This window comes from Triturus cristatus, chromosome 2_1 (genome assembly GCF_964204655.1).
Source record: "Triturus cristatus chromosome 2_1, aTriCri1.1, whole genome shotgun sequence".
NCBI classification, from domain to species: domain Eukaryota; kingdom Metazoa; phylum Chordata; class Amphibia; order Caudata; family Salamandridae; genus Triturus; species Triturus cristatus.
Genome location: NC_140581.1, coordinates 1,031,019,560 through 1,031,043,891, shown reverse-complemented (window position 1 = coordinate 1,031,043,891; position 24,332 = coordinate 1,031,019,560). Strand labels below are relative to the sequence as shown.

The 24,332-nt window shown below is 46.1% G+C and overlaps 1 protein-coding gene across 4 annotated transcripts in view; it reads left to right on the top strand.

Annotated features, from left to right (window-relative positions):
• Positions 1-23,990, top strand: part of G3BP2 (G3BP stress granule assembly factor 2) — a 265,334-nt gene extending 241,344 nt beyond the window's left edge. For all 4 annotated transcript variants that reach the window (XM_085635242.1, XM_085635228.1, XM_085635234.1 and 1 more), the window contains one exon: positions 20,678-23,990. In XM_085635242.1, the coding sequence (XP_085491368.1) occupies positions 20,678-20,947 (270 nt within the window). In that variant the 3' untranslated portion in view covers positions 20,948-23,990. The remainder of the gene's footprint in view (positions 1-20,677) is intronic.
• The last annotated feature ends 342 nt before the right edge of the window (positions 23,991-24,332 follow it).

Sequence of the window (24,332 nt, the reverse complement as noted above, 5' to 3'; positions counted from 1 at the left end):
AGTCCATCTCCTGTGTGATGTCAGACATGTGCCCTTGAAGTTCCAGTGTGTAGTTGCTGTCTTGATGAGGAGCTCTGAAGAATTTCTTCAAAACACCGTCTTTTCCACCAAGAAACACTGAAGATCACTGGGAAGCATAGCACTTGAACTGAGAAGGGGAGCCTTCTTGACCCTTACAGGAGACCATGCCTGAGAGCACTACTTGGCTGGAAAATTCAGAGGCATAGAGAACACCTCCTTTACATTATCCCGTGAGTGCCAACACAAGTTTGCACAGAGGGATCCCCCACAAGGTGTGCAGTGTCTCCCGAAGGATCACAGAACAGAAGCCTGCGAGGCCTGCGCAGAATGCGCCCGAAGACCTTGAAGACAAGAGTTAAACAGTGACTGGCACACCATGCCACTGCCTACGCCCAGAGAAACTAGGACTCTGTCAAGGACCTAGACCTCTCCAGTTAAGATGAGGAGGGTAATGTTGAGGAGGCTGAGTCGGCGACCGAAGAGAACTTCATCGATGTTGAAAGGATCGAGGCCGTGGAGAGAGTGAGGAGACACACTGAGAAGGCAAACGGCAGAGGGTAACCAAGGTACCGAAAGGCAGTATCTCTAGACACTTGAAAGCCACCTCTGCGTTGAGGTTGAGACTCTACAAATGAAGTTCGGCACAAACCTAGAGAGCTACACGGGTCTCAAACAAAGCACACTGTTGCATGCAAACCTTGGAGCCAACCTTCAACACCAACTCGCGCAAGAGAAGTGATGGAGTAGGACACCTGCCACACTCAATCTGACAGCATGGCTCCTGAATACCTAGGACACCTTCAACTGTCCCCCAGTACAACAGAGATGATCCTGAGGAAGGCATGAAGACAGAGCACACAAGTGCAACACAGCCAACTGGATCGGATACATCCGTTACTGCACGCACCACGAGAGGCTAGAACCAAGGGCCGAGCACAGTATTAACATACCTCATCCACCTACTGGATAATGGTTCTCTGTATATAGTATACCAAAGTAAAGTATAGTGTACAGAGTCCAGTGGATCCCCAGAGGCTTTAGAGAGCTTAAAGTAGATAGTGATGCTCTTTTGTGGTAGTGTGGGCAAGCAGTTAAGCTTATCAGAGGGCAGTGCTACGCATTTGTTTCACACACAGGCAAGAAATGATTACACACACTCAATGAATAAATCCAAGACCAGTGATTTGTAAAAATATCACTTATTGTATATTTATTTCTTAGTACCAAAGATACTTTTTTTGCAGTAAAATGTTTTGCAATATCTCTGTCTTTCAATGTAAAAAGTGGACACGGTGCTTTTTTCCATCAGTAGTTTTATCCTGTGGGAAGAAAGAGCAATTGTAATGACAAGGCAATTGACCCATTAGATGCTTTGTACAACAAAATATTTGTTATCTATTGCATCGACAGCGTGCATGCCTTGCCTAGACATCCATACAGCTACACCTTGCAGCAGTGGCTGTATATCTTCAAAATAGACAACATTTATTCCTATTTGAAGTACCAGTAAATAAAGTCTTTATGGAAGGCCTTAAGAGTGATACAACCAAAAATAGGACCTGCATTGAACCTTAATATTGTCCCAACAAGACTTATGGGTTCACCTTTTGAACCATTGTACAATTGTCCACTTCAGTTCCTTTCTTGTATTCTTGCTTTTTTGATAGCGATCACTTCATTATTACTTGTCAGTGAGCTTCAGGCACTAACCTTAGAAGAACCATTCTTCTAACTCCATAAAGACAGAGTGTTTCTTCACATTAACCCAAAGTTCCTTCCAAAAGTAGTTTCTGCTTTTCATATTAACCAATCAGTTGTGTTGCCTGATTCTGTAGCAGAAAGAGCTCTACATGGATGATATTGATAAAACAAAAGATTTTCGCAAAATAAAATTACTTTTTTGCTTTTGCTCCACCTCACAAATGGAAACCGATCTCTAAATCTAGTATACCTAGGTGGATTGTTAATTGTAGCCAAACATGCTATATTAATGCCAAAAGAACTTTGTCTATACCTCCTAGAGCACATTCTACTCCTAAAATAGGAGCATCTATGCCCTTTTTAGGTAACATTCCCCTAGCTGACATTTGTTAAGCAGCTACATGGTCTACACCACACTAATTTACCGTACACTATTGTTACCGTACACTATTGTGTAGATGTATTCGCACGTCTACAAGGTAATGTATTTTATTGTAATTGCATTTATATAGTGTAAGAAAGTGGCTTTGTATATACTGCACCAAAGTAAGGTTCAGTGTGCAAAGTCCTCAGAGTTTTGGCAGAGGCTAAAGTTAGATATAACCTTACTCTCTAAACTGCTTGGTCGAGTAGTAAGGCAGTATCAGAGGACAGTGTAAAGCATTTGTTGTACACGCTCAGTCAGCAAATGGTCTCACACACTCAAGAACTGAACTCTAGGCCAATTGTTTTGTATATAAAAATATATAGTTTTATTTTAGAACCACAAGTAGGTATCAAAATACTTTCTCAGAATGAAATGCTCTAGTTGAGTACTTTCAATAAGCAATATGCTTTTAAATGCAATAGTTACAGTTTTTGCTATAGGCAACACAATTCAAACACAACTTAACATTGAGCTCAATGGGAATTTTTAAGTAAATGCAATTTCAATTACTTTACGTATGATTTTCTTACTCAGGGTTGGATCCTCCCCTGGTGCATTTCCTGTAAACAGTTGAAAGAAATCGTTTTTGTTACACAGGCGAGTTTTAAGGAATATTTGTGTGTTTAAAAAATCGACACTTAGAAGAATTTCTGGCAAAAACCAGGCAATGTTCTCCTATGGAGGAAAATCAAGTTATCTGTAAGTACAGTTGTAATTACTTTTCAGGGTCAATGCTGGGCACCAAGACCCAGCACTGGGATCTCTGCTGATAACAGGTGAGTAATTTCGTTTTCGTTGACCGGCGATTTTTAGTGAATATTTTAAAGTTTCAAAACTCGACACTTAGAAGAATTTCCAAGTGAAACCAGTCAATGTTACCCTATGGAGAAAATGTAGGTTCTCGTCTTTCAGGTAAGTAATCGACTGGCAGAGTTAAGATTCTGGGCATAGACTCAGGGGTCTCCCAGGGTTAGGTAGATACCGTTGTTACAGGGTAGCCGGGTGCAGAGAGTTAGGTCCAATGTTAGCCTATGGCAGGCAGGGGGCCTTTGGTTGGTGGCTGCTAGCAGGCAGGCCACGCGGCTGTGGGAGCTGGGCTCCTGGTCACTCACACAGGGCAAGTGGGGTAGTAAGAAAGGATAGATGTTGCACTTCTAGGGGCACTCGGACGGCTGGGTGCAGGGTGCTTTTGAGCCGTCGGGCGCTCAATGTTTTTCAATTGAGAAGCTGCAAGATGAACAAAGGCTGCAAGCTCGGGGACGGAGATTCTTCAGGTGCGACCACCCTTTCGAGAGGTAAGTTGGGAAGCTGAATGTTAGGTAGGCACCCAGGAGCTGGGCACAGGGCGCCAGGTGCTGGGCACAGGGCGCCAGGTGCAGGGGTGTCTTTTTGCGTCGGGAAATCTTACCCTCTGCTGGACGCGGTTGGAGAGGTCCTTGGTTGTGAGGCTGCAGGCGTCTGGAGCGTCGAGGAGGGTCCTTGGGTGCTGGATTCTTGGACACAGTCGCCGGGGGGGGGATGTCCTCGTGGTCTTTGTTCACTCAGGCACAGGCCGGGCTCAGCGGTTGCAGAGTGTGCTGAATTTGCGGTTCCTGGCTGGTACCAGGGGTTGTTGCTTGTTTTTGAGCAGGACCACTGCTCGTGGGAGTCCCAGTCTTGGACGATTAGCAAGGCAGTCAGGTCATCCGGGGTTTTCGAGGTTGCTGACCACTGGAGACGCCGGGATTTAGCAGGAACAGGTCCGCGGTCGACAGACCTGTAGTGCTGGGGCCAAGTCAGTTGGTGTAGTCCTCTTGTTAGCAGCTGCATGGCAGGTCTTCTTTCTTCTTGTTCTTCTTTCTTGTTTCAGATTCGGGATCTGAGGAAGGAAGGTTCAGGGTGCCCCTAAATACTAAATTTAGGGGCGTTACAGGTAGGGAAAGGTCAGGGACCAATGGGTCCCTTCCCTGGGGTGGGTACACCCCCTATCCTGCCACTCTCTAGTGGGAGGGGGGCAGGAGCCTAATCCTGATTGGGTAGGGTTTCTCATCAAGATGGCGAGAGCACGGAGTTGTGCTTCACCTCGCCTCCCCCACCTGAGGGGTGGGGTTGGCAGAGGTTGGCACACCCCCTTTCCTCACTTGGGTTTTCCCGCCAGAGTGGGGGTCCGAACCGGTGGGGACCAGTTGCTGAGTACAGCAAGTGGTCTGGGGAGGCTCACAAAGGCGTCATGCCTTTGAAGCTTTTCCTGCCCATCCTGGGGGAGGAGGCTTGGCACCTTGCCCCAGGATGTGCATTGTTGCAGGCCCACAAGAGCGGATGGCTCTCTACCCAGGGGGCCAGCAACCTGTCTGCTGGGTGGCAGCCTCTCAGTCAGGACACTAGTTGTGGGTTAGTTTCAGGGGGCAACTCAAAGTTGCTCTCTGTCGTGCATTTTACATTAAATCCCACACTGGCATCAGTGTGTGTTTAATTTGCTGAGAAGTTTGATACCAAACTTCTCAGTCTTCAGTGTAGCCAGCATGGTGCTGTTGAGTTCGTAATTACAACCTCCCAGCACCATATACTCTTAATGGCAGCACTGCACTTACAGTGCCCCGGAATGGACCTGGGTATTGTAGTGGTACAGGGCTTATGCACCTGTACCCACACCACTGGCATGGTGCACCCAGCTAGAGGGGTGACTGAGGTATGCCAGGGCAGTGTGTTTGTGGGCAAGACACTCAGCCTGCAAAGGCAATGTGTGTGTGTCAGGGTACAGGGCCTCTAAGGGTGGCACAGTAAGTGCTGCAGCCCTTAGGAGCCTTCTCTGGTCACAGTGCCCTGGGTACATGGGTACCATTTACCAGGGACCTAACTGTAGCCAGAGCTGTCAATTGGGTTTTGTTTTGGGGAAGGAACACAGGCCCTGGGGTCCTGATTGGCAGGGCCCCAGAGCACATCAAGTCAAAGAGCATCAGTTGTCTTGCAACAACAAAAAAAGAAAGGGGGGGGAGGTTTACTGCAACAGAAACCCACTTTCACTTTCTCACATATAGCGCTTACTACCCCAGGCAAGGCGTCATAGCGTTTTTTAGTCGAGTAACACACTACCCGGAACCCATAAAGGATTAGTATAGTGAAATATGTAAGTAATTTGAGTGGTGGATACGTTATTCAGTTATTTGGATAGAGGAGGGAAAAGGTTTGCCTTTATATAGTGCTTGCTACCCCTGCTGTCCCGGTTATCCTTTGACTTTACTCATTTCTGAGACTGACCTTTTCAGTCTATCAGTGCCCTGAAGAAGTCCTCTAGTAGGACAAAACGTGTCGGCTGTATCGTTGTGAAAACTGATGTTTATGGCCATGTTTTAAAAGCAATAGAAATTGAAATAAAAGGAAAACTTTGAATAATATTTGTGTTGTATATAGATTACACAATTGTTCGGTTTCTGGAATTGATGTGTGGTGCACCTGTGCTTAGGTTTTAAACTGTTATGATCCCGTGGGGACTTGCACTGTGACGGTGGGTGCGTTTCAGTGTGCACACAGACCCTAATAAGTATAGAGGGGCCAAAATATTAGAGGGATAGCAGTTCAGGTGCTGTGGATTTGAGGGTTCCACTGTCAGGCCTATTTGTTTATGCTTGCTACCCCTGATGAGGTGTTGAAGCACTTTTTCGGCAAGTAGCACGTTACTCTGGAACCCATAATGGATTAGTGGTGAAATATGAAATTTGAGAAGTGGACATGTTAGTGTGATATTTTGATTGAAAAGCATAGTGGAGGAATAGAAGAGTGAAGAATTTAGAATTTGTTTGCTTTGGAGGTCATAGTAGTAGGAGGAGACTTGGGATGAGTAAAAATGGATGTGGAGGGGAAGAGTTTAAAAAGGCTTGTTTTGGGTGATCGGTATAGTAAGAGTTGTCAGATGATGCAGGGAGGGGTAGAGTAGGGGAGAGTCTAGAAAGGGTTCTTTTGTGGATCATAGTGGTATGGGGTTTGGGATGAAAGAGTGGATGTAGAGGATATATTGAGAGAGGCATAGGGTGAGAAATAAGGTGGTGCATTGGTTTTGCAGCGTGAATCTTTCTGGATTCACTATGCTGTGCATTATTCCGTGATCTTGTGGTTGGGTCCGGATTCGTAGTCTTTTCTTTGTTTTTTTTTTTTTTTTTTTTGTAGCCCAGGTGGGCGTCGACGTCCACCATTTGGTGCACCTCCCGTGACGTCGTCGTGCTTCCTGCGGAAGTCCCACCTTTGGGGCGCCATCTTCAGATTCTTTTTTCCGCCGTTGGGTCTGGATCGTCATCGGGAAGCTCCAGAAATTCACTCGGAGGAAGAAGGAAGAAAAGCGAGTTTCATCGATAGAATCAAGAGAAGACATCAGGAATAGAACAGATTTCATCAGGAGCGCGAAGAAAGAGGACCAGCGAACCTTTTTTCTTCGACAGCCTTGGAGAATGCACGCTCAGAGACCCTGAGCGAAATGGACAAGACGCCATTCAAGTTCTGCCCAAACTGCCACCACAAGTTCGCGCAGAAAGACCAGCATCCGGTTTGCAACCTCTGCCTACCGGTGGATCACCGGAGTATCGACTGCAACGCCTGCTCAGCCTTCGCGCCGAAGACACTCAGAGTGAGAGAGAGGCAGAGAAGAGCCAACGCCAACATGGATGGCAAAGGGAAACCCCCGACACTCTACGAGCTGGGCCTCGACACGGACGACGAGGACAACGTCGCCGAGACAGCCGAAAACTTCACGGTCGTAGAGACCGACAAGAAAAAAGAAGACGAGGTAAGAGTATCGTCGAGCAAAAATCAAAAGACACCTCGAAAAAACGAGGGTGACTCGAGAAAAACTGAGTCAAGGTCCACGAAGGGAGCCCCGGCGCCGAAAACTTCGACGTCCAAAGGGGGAACTTCGGACAAAAGGCCAAGCGGATCCTTACAAAAGGACTCCCTGGGGCAGAAAGACGCCGAAAGGCAAGGGTCGTCGAAATCGTCCCATGAAACTGGCCGATCGACGCAGAAAGAACGTTCGACGTCGACGCAAGTTTCATCGAAGAGACCCGCGGTCGACGCCGAAAGCATCTCCGAAATGGAGAAAAAGAAGAGGCGGCTCGAGGCCGAAATGGAGAGCATCCTTCAAAGGAAGAAGGAGTTCGACGCCAGGATGAAGGAATTCAAGATTCCAACGGTTTCATCGGCGGACGTCGTCTAGGTCGAAGGCGAGTTCGACGCCGAAGGGCTGACAAGGGATCTCGAGGAAGAAGAGGAGCCCTATTATGAGGAAGAAGCCGAGGAAGAAGACCAACAGTCGTTCTACGAATCGGCGGCATCTACCAGCAACGACGTCGAATGGCACGATCTCGACACCGAAAACCCGGAGGAGGCCGTGGACACGTACCCCTCGAGGCCTTCGCCACCCGACGACATCGGGGTATACAATATGGTGGTGAAGAGCGCAGCAATGGCCTTCGGCGTCAAGCTCGACGAGGAGAGGCCGAAAGCCGATTTTCTCGTCGAAACACTGCTCCCCATCCAGACTAGGAGTCAGTTCCTCCCCATGCTACAAAGCGTGATGAACCAGGGGAGAGAAGCCTTCAAGGAGCCTGCCACCTGCCGGTCGATCACGCCCAGGACAGAGAAGAAATATAAGCACTCCTCCCTGGACCCACCTTACATCAAGGGTAGCGTCACCGCAGACTCCATCATAGCCTCCACGGCCAGGAGAAGGGCCAACGTTCCAGCAACTTCGGGGCCACCTCCGGATAAGGAGAGCAGGAGGATCGACCTCACAGGCAGAAAGGTCGAGAGGAACGCCGCAATGCACTGGCGCATGGCGAATTCGAATGCACTCCTCAATAGACACCAATACCAACACTGGGATGAGATGGGGGAGCTAGTAAAGCACCTCCCCGAAGAATACCGCCAGAGAGCCTCTCACCTGGTGGATGAAGGCAAGAACATCGCCAACTCCTGTATAAAGACGGCGTTGGATGGGGCAGAGACTTCAGCAAGACTCATGGCCATAGGGGTCACAGAGAGGAGGCATGCATGGCTAAGAATCTCGGGATTCAAACCGGAAGTGCAGAACAACATCCTTGGCACCCCCTTCAACGGAGAGACACTGTTCGGAGCAACGGTGGACGAAAAGCTCACCCAGCTCAAGAAGGAAAACGAGACAGCGAGGTCCATGGGGGCCCTACAGCTGAGGGGAATGAGACGAGGTAATCCCTCGAGGAGACCCTACGGTAGGGGTGCAAGCCAACAAGGGACATCGCACCAGGCGTTCCAACAAGGTCAGCAGGGCGAAGGTCACGGACAAAGTCAGCAGAAGCAAAGCTGGCAATATCAACCTCGGGGCCAGTCCTTTCGCGGGAGAGGGAACGGACGTGGCCAAAGGAGGAGAGGGGGCGATCAGCCCTCCTCGAAGTGACTCAGCACGCAAGAAGACGCCTACCCTCGTAAGGCCCCCAAGGGTGAGGCGCAAAAAAGTGTCATCAGGGGGAAGAGAAGATTCAAGAGCCTACGAGCATACGTCACCAGTAGGCGGAAGGCTGAGGTTCTACCTTCAGGAGTGGCGGCGTATAACCACAGACAAGTGGATACGGAACATTGTGCAGTACGGATACTGCGTAGACTTGGAGAAAAGACCTCCAAACAGGAAGCCGAAGGGAAGACAGAGATCGGCCCAAGAACTGGCAATACTCAGAGAAGAAACGCGGAAACTCCTACAAAAGGGAGCCATAGAGACAGTGCCGTTCAGGGAACGCAACAGAGGGGTCTACTCAAACTACTTCGTGGTTCCGAAGGTAGACGGAGACCTCAGACCCATACTGGACCTCCGTTACCTAAACAAGTTCATCAGAACGCAAAGGTTCAAAATGACTTCACTGCAGGAGGTACTGCCACAGATAAGAGAAGGGGACTTCATGGTCACCGTGGACCTCAAGGATGCCTACCTTCACATCCCAATAAACAGAAGGCACAAGGGCCTTCTAAGATTCAACATCGAACAGGAACACTACCAGTTAACAACCCTGGCCTTCGGATTAAAATCAGCACCAAGGGTCTTTACAAAATGCCTGTCGGCGGTAGCGGCACACCTACGAAAGCAGGGAATACACGTATACCCCTACTTGGACGACTGGCTGGTCAAGGCAAACTCACGCGAGAAGTGCGAGAGGCACGCAAAACGCGTAACAGACACCCTCACAAATCTGGGATTTTCCATCCACTGGGGAAAATCATCGCTGGAACCGGAACAGGTAAAGATTTTCCTGGGGGCAAAGATCAACTTCCTCAACAGTACAGTAGTGCCCAGCGACAGGAGGACAGATGCTCTACTGAAGGAGACGCAGCTCTACCAGAAGGGGCGAGTTCTGACAGTGAGGGCGGTGAGCAAGATGATGGGGATGATGGCGTCCTGTATCCAGCTGGTGCCGAATGTACGCCTGCACATGAGACCATTCCAGGAATGGCTGCAACAGCAATGGTCACAAGCAAACGGAAGTTGGGAGGATCTAGTGGTTGTTACGCACGCAGTGCAGGAGGAGATAACTTGGTGGAACAGAGACAACATAACAACAGGGAGAAGCCTGACACCACCAATCCCAACAGTGACCATTACCACGGACGCATCGCAGAAAGGATGGGGAGCGCACATGGACAACCTCAGAGTGAGGGGTCTATGGGCTCCAGCAGACGCGGTCCGCCACATCAACTACCTCGAGTTGAAAACGATACTGTTAGCCCTGAAGGCATTCCAGAGACACCTGTTCGGCCAGAGGGTGTTGGTACAGACAGACAACACCACGGCGATGTTCTACATCAACAAACAAGGGGGGACACAGTCGTTTCCCCTCTCATCCCTAGCTCAGGAGATTTGGAGATGGGCCATACCTCTCAAGATAGATCTACTGGCAATTCACCTACCAGGGAAGGACAATGTGGAGGCAGACTGGCTGAGCAGACAGACCTTGGCATCGCACGAGTGGGAGCTCAATGGCCAGGAAACGGAGAAAATCTTCCAGAGATGGGGGACTCCCACAATAGACCTATTTGCAACACGCCACAATGCAAAATGCCAAAGCTTCGCGTCCAGGCAACCAGATCAGCAATCCAAGGGAAATGCCCTATGGATAAGCTGGTGGAGGACATTTGCCTACGCCTTTCCACCGATACCCCTGTTGCACAGAGTGCTCGACAAGTGCAGAACCAGCAACATGACTCTGATCCTGGTGGCTCCACAGTGGGCGAGGCAGACATGGTTCTCACAGATTCAAGAAATGGCGCAAGGCAATCCGTACAGGTTCGAGAGGAGAAAAGACCTGCTCTCAATGCAAAACGGGGAGGTCCTGCACCCAGAGCCAGAGAAACTCAACCTAGCAGCATGGCTCCTGAAGACCTAGAGTTCGCACACCTAAGGTTACCTCAGAGCACTATGCGAGTGCTACGGGAGGCAAGGAAACCTACTACAAGAAAGTGCTACAGCGCAAAGTGGAAGAGATTCACGGTGTGGTGCAGGAAAAAGGGCCTGCAAAACAGAATGACAAGAGACTCAACTGTGCTGAGGTACCTCACACACCTTCTAAAGAGTAACCTCTGCTCGAGCTCCCTAAGGGTACACCTAGCAGCGATCGTTGCCTACACCAGAGGTGAGAAGGGTGGAAGTTTCTTCACCTCGCAGGTGGTGAAGAGATTCATGGAGGGAGCCAAAAGAATGGCACCCCCGAAAAGGTTGCCGCCGCCGGCATGGAATTTAAACGTGGTTCTGACGGAGCTCATGAAGGCGCCGTTTGAACCCATTCACAAGGCCACTCTACAAATGTTGACGATGAAAACTGCCTTTCTAGTGGCCATAACCTCACTACGCAGGGTGAGCGAGCTTCAAGCACTAACGCTACAGGAGCCCTACATTCAAATTCACAAAGACAGGGTAGTCCTGAGGACGGACCCACACTTCATGCCCAAGGTAGTGTCGGCGTTCCACATGAATCAGAGTATCCAGATACCGAGTTTCTTCCAAAACCCGACTACAAACGCAGAAAAGGCCCTGCACACCCTCGATGCCAGAAGAGCGGTGATGCACTACATCGAAAGAACCAAGGAACTCAGGAAGTCGAAGCAGCTGTTTGTGTCCTTTGCTACTAGCTTCATGGGTAGACCAGTGACCAAGGGCACCATCGCTAGGTGGATTGCCCTCACTATTCAATTCTGTCACAAACAGGCTGGACAGGAGCTAACGGAGGGGCCCCAAGCTCACTCCACAAGGAAGAAGGGGGCCACAGTTGCCTTCCTGGCAAACACGCCCATCCAAGACATTTGTCTCGCAGCAACTTGGGCATCTGTGCACACGTTCACAAAGCACTACTGCGTGGACATTCAAATGAATAAGGAAGCACAGGTCGGACAGAAGGTGCTACAACACATTTTCAACGACCAGCGATCATCTTCCACCCAGCCACCACAAAAATAGGAAAACCGCTACAAAGTCTATGCACAGCATAGTGAATCCAGAAAGATTCACGCTGCAAAACGAAAAGTTTCTTACCTGTCGGTGTAGTTTTGCAGCTTGAAGATCTTTCTGGATTCACTAGCGAACCCACCCACCTCCGCCAGGAAGATGAGGCTGGAGGAAGAGGGGGTGAAATGGATAGGATCAAAGAAGTGGAAACGTACAGAAATATGGACAAAAGGATTAATCAATCGCCTAGGGTTAAAAAAAAAAAAAAAAAAAAAACAGGGAAAAAAGAACCCGAAGATGGCGCCCCAAAGGTGGGACTTCCGCAGGAAGCACGACGACGTCACGGGAGGTGCACCAAATGGTGGACGTCGACGCCCACCTGGGCTACAAAAAAACAAAAAAAAAACAAAGAAAAGACTACGAATCCGGACCCAACCACAAGATCGCGGAATAATGCACAGCATAGTGAATCCAGAAAGATCTTCAAGCTGCAAAACTACACCGACAGGTAAGAAACTTTTCGTTATGCTGAATTTGAAGAAAGTGATAAATATATAGATCCAGAAGTACATGGAAAGGATATAGATGCATAAAGGAAGGAAGTATATGTAAATTAAAGATATTGATAGAGGTATAGGGTGAGAAATAGGGTAGTGCATTGAATATGCTTTTTTTGGAGAAAAGTAATAGATTCATAGATCCAAGTACATGAAAGGTATATAGATGCATAAAGGAAGTATATGTAGATATTAGATGAACTCTGGTTTTCAAGTGTTGGAAGTAAAAAAATGTAATTAAAAAAAATTATTCTACATGTTTATACAAAGTAATACACATATAGGTACATATCTATAGTACAAATAAATGCTTATATACAGAGGGATGTGCTGTATATTTATATTTGCTTATTGTGCTTATGTGGGGAAAGCTAATTCTGCAGTAGTTTTCTGAAGATTATGTGGTTGTTCGTGGATCTTATGTTGGGGGTAAAGAGTGCCATGGTTTGGCTGCTTGAACAGAGAAGGATGTGCCTTCCCTCTGGGAAGGGGGCATAATCCTGTCCCAGAATTAATAAGTTTGCCATCACAAAGATGGCCAACTCTGTAAAGTCGTGTCCACTTCAGTTAGTGCATCGTAGGGGTGGGCTTGCCTACCGGTCTAATTTTCCCACCTGTCCAGGTGCCACAGGGCTCTAGACAAAGGGGTTCTGCTTCCTCCTGTGAGGGGAGCCATATTTGCATTTCTTCTTTAAAGCTCCCCTGCCTTGGAATGCTAATCAGCAGGTCTTTCTGAGGGAGGGGGTGTGAACACCCTCTTCCCTTGCAGGCTTTGTTTCTGACTTCCTGGGGTGTAAGGCACTCACCCTGGGAGATTAGAAGTCTGTCTTGGGTGGCAGGCTGGCAGAGACCAGTTAGTCAACACACCAGAGTCTGGTAGGTTTTCAAGGGTCACCTCTAAGGTACCCTCTGTGTTCATGTATTAACCAATCCACTACTGGAATCAGGGTGGGATTGTGAATGAGATGTTTGATAACAAACATCCCTATTTTCAGAGAAGCCATCATGTAGCTGGGGAACTCCCTTTCACCAGTGTCCAGCATATGGGCTAAATGGCTCCCCTGATCACTTGTACTGGCAACAATGGAACTGACCAGTGCAGGGGAATATCTGCTTATGCAGATGTCCTCACATGTCATATAAAGCACCTTGCGTTAGGGCTGTAAGGTCTGCTGTATGAGTGACTTACAATTATTACATGCAGTGTTGGGGAACATGGCACACAGGGATGTCATGATGTTTTCACATTTGTCTGCACCAAAGCACGCAGCCTGCAATAGCAGCCCTGCATGAGTTTGGTAAGGGGTCCCTTGGGGTGGCACAATTCGTGCTGCAGCCCTTGGGGACCCTCTTTAGTACCTCAGGCCCTAGGTACCAGGGAAGCCATTTACTAGGAACTTACAGAGAGTGCTAAAGGTATTGTCAATTGGAGACCCAATTGTACAGTTTTGGGGAAAGATCTGGCCCTGGGGACCTGGTTATCAGGAACCCAGTGCACTTCCATCGACATCTCATGTACCAGGCAACAAGTGGGGGTTGACCTTGTCAAAAAGGGCCAGTTTCCTACAGCATGTAAACGAAAAAAATAAGAAACTGACATCATAGCGCATAGGTGGATTTTGAGCTAGTCGAATTGTAAGGTAAGGAATCTGGGATTGGATTATCCACCAGAAAGCGCTTTACTGAAGGTAAGTAACTTGTTCTTGTATGCTCCCACTCGCCTTGTTCTACCTACACAACAAGGTGTCTTAGCCAGATGAATTGTTCATTGTATTCTGCTTTATGCACTTACAAATTATCATCTCAGACTTTTCACATTCAACAATTTAAAAATGATGCAACTGTTTTTCCTTGGCACAATGCAAACTAAGGATATTTGCACGGCAGCAACCTGGTCATCTGTTCACATAATCAAAAAACAATACTTTGTTGATGTTCATGTAAATAAAGTAAAGTCCAAATGGTGCAAAAAAAATGAACACATCATTTACTACTTAGGCCTCTACTTTCTGTCCATCACCGCCTTAAGAGGGATGGTCACTGCTTTTTAGTCACCAGCACATGCTGCAAGCCAAAAATGTTCCTTAACTGTTCCTAGTTTTTGCAGCTATGCTATGATGTAGACTTCCCTTTTACCTATGCTACCCCATCTCCAGTAGATGGAAAATAGATGGCCTAAGATATAGACCCATCGGCTAATGCGTTGTGGACATTATGTAGTTGTAGGAAGCTGGCTCTTTGTGATATATCAAAAATATGATATACAGTGTAAATAGTCCAGGGGTTCCCTCATGAGTGGACAGGGTCTTGCTATGCAATCCCAAAGTGCTCTGTTGGGGTGGGCTAGTGTGGTCGAGCAGCCTAAGGCGCAACACAGAGGAGTGCAGTACATTTTCAAATGCACTCAATGATCAATGAACGACCCACACAACTCCAGAAGATCCGCAGCAATTTATAAAAATAGCAAGTACCTTTTATATATGTTTAGGCATCGGAGACAATTCTTCAGGTAAGTACTTTTCAAATGTATATTCTTTTCACTTTGACAGTACAATTTCTGAGTCCTGCAATGTTATGCTATGGAAGGAAGAACACGGTCTGCAAACAGGTATAGTACAGCAGTTTGCAAGCCGATCTCCAGGAGTTAAGTTGAGTGGTGAGCAGGATCCAAAGCCGCACCAGCGGCACAAGGGTGGCCGGGTGCAGGGTGCAAAACCACACCAGGATCCCAGTAGGTTTCAATTGAGATCGTTCACTGTGAAAAGAGGCTGCGGGTGCTGGCTGGTAGGCTAGTCAAGGTGAACCAACAAAAGGTTTCAAGGCTTGCAATGCTCGGGGACGTAGGTACCCCAGGGGTCCTCTTCTCCATGGCCCTGGTTGTGACGGAAGCAGAGGTGTTTTTAGGCATCGGTGTTTCTGGCTGGAAACAGTCTAGAGAACTTCCGTGCAGAGGACCTGCAGGCGATGTCTGGGCGTCCACGAGTGGTGAAACCACAATTGACTCAAGCTCTAGAGGGCTGGGGAACCATGTTGACACCGGTGGCCCATTTAAACTCGGGCCGAAGCCTGCGGGTGCAGTGGTGGCTTCAGGTGTTCGGTTTTGGTGGTTCTGGAGACCTCAGTCTTTACTTTGGAGTTCCTGTAGGATGCAGGGGGAACAGTTCCAATGTTCACGGGAGGTCTTGGGTCCTTACCAAAGACAGGCAGTCCTCCCTAACCGCTGCAGCACAAGTAGACTTTCCCGCATTTTTCGATTAATGATGCAGACAGGCTGGCAGGGATAGTACCAGGTCAGCTGCTTTTTCTCTCCTCTCTGCTTATGCAGCTCTTCGGTGTCCTCTCTACTTAGGCCCTCAGGATCTACTACTTCTCTGGTGCCAGGTACTCCCCTAAACACAGAATTTAGGGTCGTTGGAGCGCAGGGTGGCAGCTAATAGGCCATTACAAAGATGGCTACTTCTGAAAAATCGTGTCCACCTCACAGCAACCCACCTTAGAGTGGTACTAGCCTGTATGTGGCTCACCTACCTGACTAGCTCATTTTCCCATCTGTCCTGGTGCGAAGGGGGCCCTGGAAGAAGGGTTCAGCTTCCCCTCCTGCAAGGGGGAGTCTGATTTGCATTTCAAAGGTAGCATCCCTTTGAGGCTTGCCTCTCAAGGAAGGCTACTCAGCAGGCCCTCCTTTTACCGGACACTCTTTTGTTTTGTGTCCCGAGAGCAGAGGCTCTCTCCCTAGGACAGGGGTTTTCAACCAGTAGCTGGTTAGCTAATGTAGAATGTAGCTCTCCATCTACCTCTGAGTGGCTCCTGTGTGCAGCCCAACTTATTAAATTAGAAAGCTTTTGCTTGGTTGAATTCATATACATATAACAAAATTGAAAATATACAACACTGATTTATATCAGTAGCTCTCAATGCATTTCATTGAATATAAGTAGGTCTCAGTACAGAAAAGGTTGGAGACCCCTGCCCTAGAAGGTCTAAACAGCATCTTGAGTGGTAGGCTGGCAGAAACCAGACGTCAAGCACACTAGACGCTGGTAGGTTTTCAGGGGCACCTCTGTGCCCTCTGGGTGCATGTATTGATAAATCCATTACTGGAATAAGTGTGGGTTTATCAATATAAGATGTTTGATACCAAACATTGCTATGTTCAGTGAAGCCATCATGCAGGTAGGCCCTCACAGGTGATATTCAGCTCCCTGCCTTAGGGCTGTCAGGCCTGTTGTAGGGGGGCGACTTACAAATATCACATGCGATGTTAGGGGACATGGCACACACTGATGTGTGATGTGTCGTGTTTTCATGTTTGTCTGCACCAAGACACGCAGTGGCAGTCTTGCATGCACTTGTTGAGGGGTCCCTTAGGTGGCATATTCTGTGTTGCTGCCAACCTTAGTACCTCAGGCCCTAGGTTACCAGGGATACCATTTACCAGAAACTTACAGGGGGTGCTAAAGGTTTTGCCATTTGGGGAAACAATTGTACAGTTTTAGGTAAAAAACACTGGTACTAGAAACCCAGTTAGCAGGAACCCAGTACACTTCAGTCAAATTTGTGTCAAATACCAGGAAAAAGTGTTTTGGTAGAAGGGGAAGAGGGGAATACTGCATCAGAATATCCAGTTTCCTACAGTAATGATCACAAATGATTCTGAATATTTAAAGACTAAGTATGCAACTTGTAATATTCGAAACCCAACACTATATGGCTGCATAGTAAACAGAATATGAATCTACAATGCCACAAGCTCCAACAGTTGGTTACACAACTTTTCCTTACTACTTTAGGCACAGATCTTCTGATGTGCATCCATTAGGTAGTGAGTGTTGGAGATTTCTTAAACTATTAGCTGAAATTTCTAATGCAGCATAATTTGTTCACACATACAGAAAACAGTGGTGTGGATATGCAAAACAGGAAAGAAGTACAAGTTGGGAAAAGATTTAAATGCTTTTTCATCTTCACCTGCTTTCTGCCACCCATCCATTAGGGAAATGGGTACTGATGTGCAGTCTGCACAAGATGCCTATCTACAACTCATGGAAAATGTTTTGTACTTTTCTGATCGTGTTGTAGATTTTCACCCAACCCTGCCAGGGGACAATGGAGGGTAGTAAAAAAGCCAAAATCATAGAAGTATGTGTAGGTAGCTGGGTTTCTGTTGCGGGCAGACTACAGATGTACTTAAACTTGATTTGCCCTGGGTCCCTGCCAATCAGATTCCCAGGGCTTGTCTTCTTTCCCAAAACTGTACCTTGCACCCCCAGTTGGCACCTCTCTGGCCACATGTCAGTCCCTTGTACAAAAGTACCATGGGTACCAAGGGCACTGTGACCAGGGAAGGCCTCTAACGGCTGCAGCACTTATTGTGCCACCCTTAGAGGCCCTGTACCCTGACACACACACACAGCCATTGCAGGCTGCATGTTTTGGTGCAGAACAAGGTGAAGAGTCGACATGGCACACATCCATGTGTGCCATGCCTACAACCCACTGCCTTGGCATAGGTCAGCCACCCCTCTAGTTGGGTGCACTATAGCAGTGGTGAGGGTACATGTGTATGAGCCCTGTACCCAAACAGTGTCTAGAACAATTCTTAGACATTGTAAGTGCAGTAATGCCATTAAAAGTACATGGTGCTGGGAGTTTGTCATTACGGCTTTACTGAAAACCGGGAAGTTTGATATTAAACTTCTCAGCACATTAAAACCACACTGATGCCAGTGTAGGATTTAATGCAAAATGCACTCAAAGGGCATCTTAGAGATGCCCCCTAAAACACGATCAGCCTCTGGTGGCTTCCCTGACTGGCACACACCAGCCTGCCACCACAAGACTTCTTTCTGGACACCTGCGGTGGGAGCCTTTGCTCCCTGAGCCCAGAAACAAAACCTTTCATAGGCGGGGGCGGTCACACCTTCTCCAGGCCAGGAAAGCCATTGGTGGCTGGGGAGCTTCAAAGGCCTTGCCGCCTTTGTAATGCGACTCCCAGCCTCTCCTATCAGGAGCAGGCCCCCTTCCTGTCTCCCCTCCTTTTCGGCGGGAAGACAGGTGGGAAAAATTAGCACAGCCCAGCCCACCTGTCAACCCCACCCCTTAGGTGAGGGAGGCGAGGTGAAGCCCACTGTTCAGTGCCTGCCATCTAGCAGATGGCAGGCATTCTGCAATCAGGATTAGGGTTTGTGCCCACTCCCCCATGTGGGGGGAGCACACCAAGGGTGTTTTCACCCTAAGGTCAGTAGCTTATTGGCTACTGAACTAGAGACCCCTAAAACGCCCCCTAAATATAATATTTAGGGGGCAGCCCTGAACCAATAAGACAGATTCTCACAACCTAAGAAGGATGAAAGATGCCCAGCAGAGGAGACTGCAGAGAAGAACTGACTTGGCCCTGGCCCTACCGGCCTGTCTGCAGTTTACAGAGATCCTGCACCAAAGGTCGCCTTGTCCTGGAGCCAGCAACCTCCATAACCCTGAGAGGACCGACGGAGCCTGCTGGGGACAAAGAAACCCGACACCTGGAACCACTACTGTACCAGTCATCTATGGCCAGAGTTTGAGTGGCCCACTGCTCCCAGCGAGGTCCCCCAGTGCTCCAGATTCTGAGTCCACTGTGGGTTGACCCCTCCAGGACTCCCCGACAGCGCCTGCAGCCTCTGCACGGAGACCCCCTAACCGCGAGTGGCCTGGTAAGGGGAAATCCGACCTCAAAAGACACCCCTGCATCCAGCCGCCCTTCGCCCTGGAAAACAGAACCTGAGCTGCTCCTACGCCCCTGAGCCCACCAACTTACCTGCCCAGATGTTGGTTCCTCCCGGAAGTCTTCCTGGACCGAGCCTGTAGCCAAAATGCAAAACTGGCAACTTCCATTGAAAACAGGGCACCTGATGCCAAAACAGCACCCTGCACCCCAGCCACCCCTGTGCTGCTGTGGTAGCACCTTGTGTGCTAACTCGGATTCCCCTTTGCCCAGAGCCTAACACCAGGAGCTTTGCTCCCACAACCTTGTGCCTGCTCGTGAGCATCCACCAACTGGAGACCCCCTATCTCTCATTGGATAACATTGGGCCTCAGCACCCCACTGCCCTAGTGCCTCTGAGGTTGCTTTGAGAGTGCATCCTCGAACCTGGGGGAACCCTGGTTCTAACCCCAGAATACCAACTCTCACAAACAAGTACTTACCTGCAAACAGTTAACTTCATTTTTCTCCATAGGAATACATTGACTGTTTTTCCTTGAAAATTGTTCTAAGTGTGAAGTTGTTTTCTATGAAACACTGAAAACTGCAAATGTACAAAAACTGATTTACTTACCTTTTCTCTAGGAAATGTCCATGTGATATCTGGGCATATCACACGGAGTAGAAAAAGTAATCTTAAAAAGGAATGTACAAAGTAATCTGTAAAGTAACTGAAAAGTAATTTCGAAATATTGACTTAGCCGTAATTCAACCAACTGCATTTGAAACTGCATTCAACTGTAAAACATTGCATAAGATTTTGCAAAGTATTATTTCACTGGCATTGTGCCAGGCTCGGCTTGGTTCTAGAAATAACTTAATATTTTTTATACAAACAAATTCAGTTCAGTCTTTAAATGTGTGACAATCATTTGCTGCCTGAGTGTCTACAACAAATCATTAGCACTACCCTCTGATAAAGCCTTACTGCTCACCCACACTTCCACACTAAAGCATAAGCTGCTATCGACTTTTACCTTGCCTACCTTTGGAGTTCCAATGGACTCTGTTAACAGTATACCTCATTTTGGTATAGTATATACAGAGCCAGCTTCTTACAGTATGCATAAACTTTTACACACTGACAAACATTCTGTTGTGGAAACATATGCATAATCTGATGCCGATCCGTGTACCTGTGCATTGTGGATTTCAAGGAACTTTCGTCATGAGTCATTTGATGCCTGCCCAAAACCCCAAGAAGACTGCTGAAAATCGTTGCTTTATTCTAAAACAAACACTAGAAGGCAGGAGCACAGCATGAATGTAAAACGCAATAAGCTGAAAACCGATTAATACAATCACGATCTATTTTCTGAAGTTGAGTCTCCCTGACTCAATGGGAAATGTCATCAAAGTTCTTCAGGTCCATTATTGACCACAAAATTGCCATGCTCAAATATAATTCACCAAGTCTTCTTACTTATTCTTTCTACCAGCAATACATAAACTGCAGCATATGAACCACATACATACTTTCAATATGAAACTTACAGGTTCGCCTGCTTTACTATCCTTCCATCTAGAGAATGGGTCTTTTGTGCCATAGTATTAAACTCTCATAAGTTGTGAGTGTAGACTGGATTTTTTTATATATATCTTTTTTTAAAGAGACTGCCATCAACCTAGCCAGGATATGCACTCCTATTCTGTGGACGGTCTTCCGTTACAGGTAAGCAACTTATTTTAAGCTAAAACTTATTTAATTGAACTGCAAGTCTTGTTTAAACCTTGAAACTGCAATATATAGTTGGGCTATTGTCTAAATCTATTTTTACCCATCTCTTCACTTCCTATAGCCAATTATGTTCCGTGGTGAGGTGCGCCTAAATGTTGAAGAAAAGAAAACCAGAGCTGCTCGAGAGAGAGAGATAAGAGGTGGCGAAGACCGTAGAGACATACGACGCAATGATCGAGGCCCTGGTGGTCCCCGTGGATTAGTAAGTGGTGGCATGATGCGGGACCGTGATGGAAGAGGACCTCCACCACGAGGGGGAATGGCACAGAAACTAGGCACCGGGAGAGGCGCACCACAGATGGAACCCCGTTACACGGGGCCTCGTCGTTGAGACCGCCACTGCAGACAAGTCCAGCTTGGGCAGTGCTTCATTATTCGTCGTGTTTGCATTCTTGTTAATTTTTGGCTTTGGAATGTGACACAGCCTTTTTTGATCATTTCCTTTTGACGTGAAAAAGCATCCTTTTGGTTTCCAGTTTAAATTGAGGTGAACATTCTTTCCCGGTTTCTGAACAGGAGTCACTGTTTTAATTTATAAAAGTCTAGACTTGGAGAAATAAGAACTGAGAAACAGCCATTATCTTAAAACTGCAAACTACCAACAACAAAAATGGACTGCAGGACATGCCCTTCGAATTCTGGTCCTTTCGGTCTAATTGCTCTTCTGCACAATTTGTATAAGTATTACTGTGGGAAACAAAAGTAGTGCACTTTGTGCAAATGGAGAAGCTTGCCTTTTTTTGTTCATTTAGAACAAGTGGCTAAACAAAAACTTGCGTTTATGCACTCATCAAAATGCACTATTGGGTACTCTGAACTCATTCAGATTGTCATCTGCAGGAGGAGGCAGGAAACATAATCCTTGGTCCTCTTTTTCAGATTGAGAATAGTTTATGAAAGGATGCCGGGCATCTGATTTCCTTGCCGTGACCAACATATTGTACACACTTATAAACCTTAACAGACTGCAACATATTACAGAAGAAAGCATTTTAGTTGTGATGTTCTCTGGAACTTTAAAGGTTTATGGTCCTAAATACTAGACAGTTTTTAAGATTGTCTAGCCTGCCCCTCTACAACGTAGGGATGGCTGAGCTGTGCAACACACCTTTACCCCTTTTTCTTTAAGCTTTGTAAAGTGACAGTGGTCTTTGACTGTAATTTGAGTTATCGGGTAATGTAATAAGCATGATGGTGCCTTCTATTAACACATCATTCCAGTCCTGCTGGCGAGTTTGTACTGTGTATGAATTGCTGCACTACATAGCCCAACAACTCCAAGTTAATTATTGTGGGGACATGCAAAATTGCAGTATCTGTATAGAAGCAAAAGTTGATCAACTCTCTAAGGCGATCTACCTTCTTTTTGTGTTACCATCTCCTATGACAAGTGATTGGAAGATTCTCTGAAGTATTCATTCTTGTCTTAGTTAAGATTGTGAATGGTAAAGAAATTGTGTTCATTCAAAAGATTAGGCCTCTGAGACCTGTTTGTACTTTCCATTAACATAAAGAGTGCTCTCAAATATTGACTTGTGCATCAGGGATACTGCAGTTTTGAGAATAGCAGTTCTAAGTGGTTTCTTCCACATTCTCTCTGGTTATTACAGATTTTTTTTATTATTTCTCCTGGTTTTGCACAATTCTGGTATAACATGCCTGTTTGCTTGACTTGAATTGTAGGCAAGATATTTTTTGCTGTTTTTTAAATTATAAGTTCTTCAATGAATTTAAAATGTTTGCAGTCTACTTCCTTCATACCGATATCTGCACATTCCAGCAAATTGCAAATCTTGCAAAAAATGAATGCTAACCTGAGTTTATTGAAGACTAAATCTTTTTCGTGCTTGAGGAGGAAAACGTGACCACTTATAGCTGCTGCTTTAAGCATGGAAGACCTCATTGAGCTGGACTCCAATAGCAAAAATCCACATGCTAGAGTAGCAATTTCTTGAATTATGCAACTCTTCTTGTGAACTGATAAGTGTGACAGAAAAGAATAGGGTAAAGTGAGAGACTGCTTCTGTTTTTGTCTTTGTTTTTTCCTTGAGGTCTTCCTTGTTTGATGGTAAGTCTTGCACTATTTCATACATTTCTGGGACACAGATTTCTCATTGTTTCGATTTTATAAATATATATTTTTTCTGTGTTTAAATAAAGCCGTTTTACATTGTTCAGATCTGTTACTCGGATATATTGTACTTGAAGTCCCTATTGGAAAGCATAACCTTAGACTTGTTTTAAACTTTCATTGACATTTCTCACCGGAAAACAGTTTGTCAACAGTTCTATTTTTATTTATATTTTTGGGAGGGGGGTAGGCTTTTTTTTTTTTTAATAAACCCTCTTTATCCTTCTAAACCTCTTCTGGCAGAAACTCCTAAAAATCACATATGTAAGCTGGAAGAAGAATTCAAACTGTTTTCAGGGGCTCTAAGCTGCTGGGCTTTTCTTGAAAATGTAATGAATTGACTAACTACGAACCGCATACAAAGCAGTTGACCTGATGATTGTTCAGCTTATTTACCATGAACTTAAAATGTTCTGGTCCCTTTTTCTAATAAATGTGCCTCATAAAGCAAGGTAACTAACATTTCCACCTTTGTTGGTTAATTTGTTGATGGTAGTACTGTCACTGCAATTCAGTTTCAACACAAATGACTTGCCATCTTGGCACTGTTTGATGTAGAGGAAGAACAACGCTTGGCCATCCTTTTTGCTGTCATATGATAAGCATTACATGCTAGTAGAATCTATAGTCATTTGTTGGGTGGAAATCATTTTACACAAGTTTCCATTTTGAATGTGTTGAAACCTAAAATAAACTACTGATGTCTGCAGCATTTTTCAATGTCCAGATTCTCTATTGTAGGTGTGAGTTCACATTTAGTTTTTTTCCTCTAAACTTTATTTCATCTGTTGAAACATTTTAGGGTTGTTTAGCTTTGAAATTCATTACTACTTGTCTCCAAGAACCAAAAAAAGAGAATGTCATCTTTGCATAATTACTTTAAGCCCTCTCCTGCTGAAGCATGCACATTCTTTTAGCTGTAACTAGGATGTGCAAGTGAATCTATCAGCAGAGGTATTTTAGATGCTGCTTATATGTTTTGATGTGAGACTGGTTGTGGTTTGACAACAAGATCTTGCCTCCTTGCATTCCATGGACAGGTTTAAAATTGTTGACATTGTAATAGCTCATGGGATGTCAAATAGGTTGCTTTGTTATTTAAAGGTTTTTGACGTGCAGTTGAATTCGAAAGTACTTTAAGACAATATTTTAATTGACCAATCTTGCCAAATATGCACATGAATCCACTAAAATGAACAGATTTCCTTGCATTTGGAACAATAAACTCATTTGGATACCTGTATTGGTTGACTCTGTGATAACATTGCTATGTGAATAAAACGAATCCTCCAGTGTTACCTACCCAGGGCTTCACTAAATCTTTCAGCTAATCTTAATTCAGAGTAGCTATATTGCAAATTCTTTTTATGGGGAAGTATGTAATTGATCCGTTATCTTTTGAATCAAATTGTATATTCTAGGACTCAATCTACCTCTATTGCTTTTTTTATTTCTGCTGTACTGCCATCATACCATGGTGCTGTAGAGGGAAATAAACGTTCTACATGCCTAAAAATAAATTGTACTATACAAGAATGATTTGCATTTAGTTTTTAGCTATCTTTCAGTTCCTAATGGCCTGAGG